The sequence below is a fragment of the Dryas octopetala genome, chromosome 2, assembly GCF_963921425.1.
Source record: "Dryas octopetala chromosome 2, drDryOcto1.1, whole genome shotgun sequence".
Lineage (NCBI taxonomy): Eukaryota > Viridiplantae > Streptophyta > Magnoliopsida > Rosales > Rosaceae > Dryas > Dryas octopetala.
The window spans coordinates 18,536,270-18,544,155 of record NC_141367.1 but is presented as its reverse complement, the minus strand read 5'-3'; the positions used below and the strand labels follow the sequence as shown (position 1 = coordinate 18,544,155).

General features: G+C 35.6%; 1 protein-coding gene across 1 annotated transcript; it reads left to right on the top strand.

Annotated features, from left to right (window-relative positions):
• The first annotated feature begins 4,112 nt into the window (after positions 1-4,112).
• LOC147293695 (uncharacterized) lies at positions 4,113-5,833 on the top strand. The gene is made up of 3 exons (XM_086233666.1): positions 4,113-4,983; positions 5,065-5,208; positions 5,446-5,833. Exons 1-3 carry the CDS (start codon positions 4,186-4,188, stop codon positions 5,755-5,757), a joined length of 1,254 nt encoding a protein of 417 aa, XP_086089792.1. The 5' UTR covers positions 4,113-4,185; the 3' UTR covers positions 5,758-5,833.
• Positions 5,834-7,886: the final 2,053 nt, after the last annotated feature.

Here is a 7,886-nt window from a genome sequence, read left to right as displayed (position 1 = left end):
ATTATACACTGCAAATCCAAGGATGATAATCTTGGTGAGAAGACCCTTTGGAAGAGTCAAGAGTTCAATTAGCAATTCAAATTCAACTTTTGGATGACCACTCTCTTCTTCTGTGATTTCAAATGGGATACACAAGAGAAACACATTGACGCTTTCTACATTAATTTGGTACAACCCATTGAGTGCTTTGCAGCTACAAAGTGCTTTTGGTTGGTGCAAGAATCTGGTTTCTATCTTAGTGATGATATTAAAAATTGGGTTAAAAAGTTCGAATGGCAATAACTAATTAATTATAATATGCCATCAGAGTGTTGTGGTGTTTGAAAATTTAAATAAATATTTGAAATTATGGTAGTGGTGAAATTAGTTATTCTATCCTCTTTTTCAATTTTGATTTTCTTTTTCTTCAGAATATTTATGGAATATCAAAGTAAGCTATTCTTTTTTAGGTAACTAGAAAAAAATCCTTACACCCACTCTCTTATCGGGTATAAGGTTCTGAGGTAAACTGGATACGTATAATTGCTCGCATACCGCACCTATCAAGTAAAGTAGTGAACTCAACTTACTGATCAAAATTCTGTAGTAATTCCTTTGCCGCTTCCCCAAGAAACCCCATCTTCTGCCAATTGAGTAAATTTAAGAAATGAAATAGACTCTCATTAATTTTGTTAAGCTTTTCACCAACTCCAAATTCTGTTAATTCTGTTTCTATCTCAGTGATGATAATGTAAATTGGGTTAAACAGCACAATTGGCACGATTGATGCCATCAAACAAAATGTTATGGTGTTTGAAAGTTTAAATAAGTGTATATATGAAACTGTGGTGGTGGTGCTGCTGAAATTAGTTATTTGCGCCCTACTTTTATTCCTATTATCCTCTCCCAAAGTTCTAAGGTAAACTTCAAATATGCGCAATCAACAAGATTGTTCGCATTCATGAGATTTCAAATCTAGAATGTCTAAGTTTAGGTCTCACTTTATGTTCATCATTATCTAGGGGTCGCAAACTATTTTTTCCTTTATCCTCGGAAGTCCTGAACCAGTAATTATCCATCTTAGTAAATATAGGCTAGTTTGGAACCTGCAGATTTTTGGCCCTTGTGCTGGTGAAGGTTTATGACTAGTTTTCGAGATCTCCAAAACTGACACTTCAATCCAGAACATTTGGCATTTCTCCAAAAATATAGCTCTGAATCAAGGTTGCCTGTAAGTAATTTGATGCCTCGCTATCTCTCAGTCTGCTACTTTAATAGTTTCTGAGCACATTATGGAACTTTATTTCTATTTTGAATCAACAGATTTTTGGCAGATTTGCTTGTGATTATGACTTCAATTTTACAGTAATATCAGATTTCATAAAGAATTCCTTTTATAACACAATGAACTAAAATCAATGCTGGTAAACTTTTCTATCTGATTGATATCATCAAATAAAGTGCCACAGGCGTTTTAGGCATTTTCAAAATACACGGATGGTTAACAGTCCATCCCATAAAAAGAGAATGATATGAAGGAAATAAAATTAGTCTTACTGTTGTATTTGCAAACATATAAAGGAGGTTTCCTGGTGCATTTTTATTTCACAATAACAGGGCTATGAACCAATAAAAACATGCATTATGAGAACAAACCAACAGGAGTCAACCACAAATGTAACTGTAGTTGAAAACGTATCACCAAACTTCCGGACGCAGCTCGCCAGTTGCTGGGGGCATCCATCTCCCTGAGTTGTAGACATTCTCACCAACTTTCCAATTGGGCACGTCCTGCATAACTTCAGCCTCATATTCAAGATACTTTTTCCACTCTTTGACAAATCTAAAGAAACAGAACAGACAGACATGGAGATGTTCAGGGAGATGAATATTAGAGGCATGACACATGAATGGAAGAGGACAACCAATAATATTATCCATTACCTTTCATCTTCTTCAGCTTGATCGAAGCACCGGGAGTATTGCTCTACGAGCAGCATACTTTTCTTCCTTAAGAGCCCAACGGAACACCAATTTTTTGAGCAAATCATACATCATATATCAAGGAAACCCCTAATTGAAACAATCAACAAATAGTTGTCTCCCCTTACCCAGATAATCATTCACTTTTCACCATGAAAGGATAAGAAAAAGTATTAGTGCACCAACAAAACCAAATTGCACACATCCTGCTAATATTTCTATCTTCTACTCCAGTCCCACACCCACCCAAAAACGAAAGCCAAAGGCCTGTAAAAAATTCATGTTCAAATAAAGACAAAACAGTAACTGCTATATTGTCACAAAATAGGACCATATCATAATCCTATCCTATTAAGAGATCAAGTATAAAAATCTCTCTCCCCTCTATTACCACCAAGTCATTGAAATTTTTCCACCAATCAATAAGACTTAGAAGCTCATTAATTATATCATTGTCATCCCAAGGAACTATGATCACTCCTGAGGAACCATGAATACCATCTCATGGTCCCCCAGAGTAATCATAAATTATAAGAGGCACATATCCTCTGCTTACTTTGTTGCATATATATGACTTTCGGAGAGACCTTCAGGATTCCTTCTTCAACATAGACTACACGTACTAACCTAGAGATGTAACCAAGCCGAAGGTTCAACTTCAAAGGAATTAAGCTTTCAATTAGCAAGACTAAATGCTGTGGAAGCTGCCTGGCAAGGAAAATGGATCAAAAACATAACCAAGAACACATGCCACTTGGCTCCAAAGAATTTCAAATCTAGGGATTTCATATACATGGATTTCTTTTTTGACCAATCATATACATGGATTTCAAATGCATAGATTTGAAATCTAAATTCAAGAATCCATAGGGGCCCTTAGTGTGTACTCACCCATTTCAATCCCCAGAGTATATATTTTGTAGCCATCCGATCCGTCTGCATGCCATGTGTCAATATCAGAGTACGTAGTTGTTTGTGTAAACAATTTTTGGCCACCAGATCAATTGAGCGGCTGGGATTGATTGCTGCTATACATATATTTGTTTAGTCAGATACATATATATCGTCAGCATGCAGGTCACTTTGTCAAAATCCCTCTCAATTTGTCCAAGACAAGGTAAATTCACTGGGTTTTGCAGTCGAGATTTCAAAGTTTGCAACTCTTTTTTTTTTTCCTTGCTAAGCATCTGACCGGAATATAAATTGCACCTGTTTTACTTCCTGATATCTAATTGGTTTGAAAGTTGCATCTCCTGTTTCTTCTTCTTCTTCTTTTTATTTTTATTTTTTTCAATTTCCCAGATATCTAACTGGTGGTTTAAAGATTGCATCTTTTTTTGTTTAGCACATATTGTTCAAAATTTACATCAATTTCCAGATATCAAACTAGTACAGAAATCCCACCTGTTTAACATCCCAAATATCTAATTAGTTTGAAAGTTGCATCTTCTGTTTCTTAACTGGTTTAAAGATTGCATCTTTTTGTGTTTCTCATATCTAACTTGTACACAACTACACATCAATTTACAGGTATCAAACTATTATAAAATTGCACCTTTTTGTTTATTTTAATTTCCGGGATATCTAACTAGCTGGTTTAAAGATTGTATCTGTTTTGTTTCCCACATATCTAACTTGTTCAAAATTTGCATCAATTTCCAGATAGCAAACTAGTATAAAACTTGCACCTTTTTTTTGTTTGTTTTTAATATCCCAGATATCTAATTAACTGCCTTAAAGATTGCATCTTTTTTTCCCCACATATCTATCTTGTACAAAGTTTGATCCTTTTTTCTTTCCTGATACATAAGTGCGTTCTTGTTTGGTTTCCTTTTAGTGTCATCATTATTCTTGTTATGCTTTTTGTAAATAAAATTTATTAACCTAATGGAATTATGAAATTAAAAACATAAGATTACCCTGCAACATATCCTCCCTCTTTACTCGATCTTTCTATGTTTTGCTCTTTCATTGTTTTTTTGTTTCGTTGGTCAATTCATGTATAATTAGATGAAGTCTCAGTACAACTTGGGAAGGAGACGCGGAGCAAAAAGAAAAACAAATAACAACTTGGGAAAAAATAAGGGTGAGTACTACTTGGTGGACCGAATCAGTCAGTTGCCTGATGAACTTGTTGTTAGTATATTGTTTCTCTTGCCACTAAAGGAAGCCGCAGCTACTAGTATCCTTTCTAGGCGATGGCAGTATGTGTGGGTGTCTACCATGAATCTCAACTTTGATGCTAGATTTGATGTTGGTAATACTTATTCCAGCTTCTATAAACTCACACCAGAACTAAGAAACCAGGAAAGACATAGATACGTCAATTGGGTAAATCGTGTGGTGGAACAGCATACAGCTGGCACAACCATCAAACGATTCAGGGTTTGCTTTGATGTAGATTGTGTTTTTAAAAGCTCCATTGATAAGTGGATTCAATTTGCAATGAATAAGAGAGTTCAAATACTTGAGTTGGAGTTTCGTATAGAAAGTGATGATCCTTATCCATTTTCCCAAGAATTATTAGGCCTCGAGAAAGAGTCTGCTTTGAAGCCAAAGCACTTGGATCCGGAAATTCCAAGTCTACACTCTTGTGGATACAATATTGGATTTAAGTTCCTCAAAGTTCTTCATTTCCGACAAGTTGGTGTGACTGGAGAAGTTCTCGAGTACTTCTTGTCTAACTGTCCAGTTCTTGAACGATTATCAGTGAATTGTGCTACCGAAAGTTTGGTTAGTTTAAGAGTTGTCGGACCCTCGGTTGCGTTGAAGTATCTAGCTATAATATGTTGTTACGACGTCAAAAGCATTGAGATTTGTGATGTAAATCTTGTTTCATTTATTTATGAGGGAATGGCTATAAACCTGCTTCTCAGTAATGTACCGTTGCTTGTGGAGGTATCCATTTCTGAGATGCCTGTTGACTGTATCTTCTGGCATAAATCCATAGAGCTTCCCTTTACCCAACTTTCATGCTGTCTTTCTCAGCTAGAGATTCTCACGGTGGATATTGATTTAGCGGTTAGTATATGTTATGATGTGCTGGTTTTCTTTTCTTCTTTTTGGATCATGTGGTTCCTTACTCCATGTTTGGCTTTGCAGGTCTACAATCAGAATTATGTATTTCCTATATTAGCAAATCTCAAGCATTTGGAATTAATAGTTCAAGCAAATTATCTTGAGGATCATCGTCATTTAGCTTCTTTCCTGAAAGCATCTCCTTACTTGCAGAAACTTGTGTTGAAGGTATGTATTCGTACTTAGTACATTACATTGGTAAAACTTGGTATTTTAGTGAGCACTTTAGGGGATTTTGTTCATCTTCTATTTGTTCTATTACCAATTTTGAAGAAAGAAAAGTCCAAACAGAAAATTAAAAGGTTAAATTTTTCTGCGGGGGATTGAAAAAACATGCTAAATAGACTTAAATGGTCCTTGCGGTTCTTGTTGCGTATACAGTAAATTGTTTCCTTGGTGATGCAGGTGGAGTTGAGTAGTATACCGTTTAAGAAAAGTGAACTAGAGAGGGTTTCCAAATGCCACCATAATTACATCAAGGTAGTAGAAATAGTAGGGTACCGCGCTCGTCCATCTGTCGTTCAACATGTCATGTTCCTAATAAAGAGTATTGCTGCACTGGAGAAAATTGTTATTGATCCTGTCCGGCGTTGGTGTTGGCCTGATGGAATGTATAGGGGAATTGAACAAGTCAAAGAGGAGGTGGAAGCAAGAGACCATGCTATGCAACACCTAAAAGTAAAAGTGCCTTCAACCATTGAATTTGTATGCCTGTAGTAAGTGCAGTGCATAAATTATCTAGAGATTGTGTTGGTATTATTCAAGTGGTACGCTCTGATTTATTGATGTTTTATGGGGTGAGCAAACAAACTCAATTTGAGACATCAGACATGGGATCTTTGTTTTTATTTATATATCCATGTTTTTTGTGTCGTTCCGAACCGTTCATTTTTTACATCTTCATTAATAGATCATCCTTTAAAAAAAATTAGCTAAATCGGAAACAGTTTATCCGTTTGTTAAGCGGTCAAAGTTTAGGTGTTTATAGAAGAACAACAAGTTCGTCTATGTGTTAACGGTATTCGATTTGATTAATTTTTTGCATGAATAATTTATCAATGGAGATGTAAAAAGTGAACGGTTCAAATCGACAAAAAACGACTCGTGTGGACCCTATAAGGGATCTCTCATTTAACACTAATGAGGGATCCCTATTGGAAGCTACCAGTATATATATAGTCCTTCTTTAGAGAAGATATCCGCATTTTTCAAAATTTGCAGATGTCGACACAGTGTCGACATGGGGTAAACAATATGTTGACACGAAATTCCAAAACTTGCTGCAGCACATCATCTATGTTGACACACTGTCTACCACATGTTGGCACACACTCGACATCCGCAAATTTTGAAGAAAAATTATGTATATATATATGTATCTCTCTCTCTCTCATTTAGTTGTATGTTAATTTTGCTTTGGTCCATGGGGTGCTTGTTAAGACCAAAGGTCGGATCACCAATTCACCATATTGTCACTCAGTAGTCAGCAATGCACTTGCCACTTCGGCACGAAACCCGAACAGGAGTAGTTGATAATGAGGCCCCTTGTAATAGTCCGTATCCATCCGTATGTACATAACGGATGTGGGACTCGATACGATCGAGGAAAACTTGGGGTGTGATGAAAGAAATGATATTACCCTATGCACAACGAGCTAGTGTGGATTCATAGGTAGGTAAATGCATGGTTATGTCTTACATCAAAAGGTTGTCCATGTTTAATATGTGTGGCTCTTCTCTTGGTGAACATTAAGGCATAAAAGAGGGGAGATTGTGATACAAATGAAACTTACATGCATCGACTATGCAATCATGGATTGATTTTATTTTAAGAAAGGTTAATCACGATTGAAACGACATGGGTTTTCGGTTGATTTTAGTTACAACAATAAAGAGTCGAATAATAGGGTGACATATATAGGGTTGAAGGCACAAAAAATAGATTTACAATATTTGAATTTTAAAAAAACGCTGATTAGGAAATATATATATGTGTGTGTGGAAAGTTGGTGAGCTGGCAACCATGAAAAAAAAAAAGTGGGTTTTAATGGAAGAAATATAAATTTGTAGGGGATTTCCAGCCCTAATTGTTTATATTTTTTTTTCGTTTATTTCTTAATTAGTTTATTGGTCTTTTTAAAATGTGTTGTCCAAAATGTTGGTCTTCGATCTTATTTTTAAAAAGCCCACAAACTACAATGACTATTCCACCCGACCCACTTTTAAAAAATCTGGAGTTACAATAACGATGATACTATAGCGTGCTACAACATTTTTTGAAATGCAATTTTGTTTAATGCAATTTTTTTCTTTCTTCTTCAATTTTTTTTCTTCATTTCAATGCCAATTGGTACACAAACTACTAAAAAAAATCATAATTTAGATATTTTTCATTCCATAACATGTTAAATCAAGATGATGAACAATCACCTATTGCTACTGTCTGACAGTGACAATAAGATATTGTTATTGTTTGATAGTAACATATTTGCTCTCTCTGATACTATGAAGGAATCTAGACATTCATCTCAAAATCAATTGGCAATGGGAAGAGTAGCTCAAACTCTTATAAGCCACTATGCAAGGTTATACTTTTCCAATGTGGGATAACACTCCACATTCTCACAATTAACAGAGGCGGCAAAGCTAATCTTGCTTAACTAACTTCACAGCTAAACAAGCTTAGCTGTCTAAACTAATTAACTAGGCTGAGTCGACATTAGTCAACACCCTCCTTCAAGCTCATGCTTGGGGTCAAGCATGAGATTGGACCTTAAAAATCTAAGTTGAGAAGAATGAAGAGCCTTAGTACATCAGCTAGCTGTTCATTGCTGGAAATGAACTCA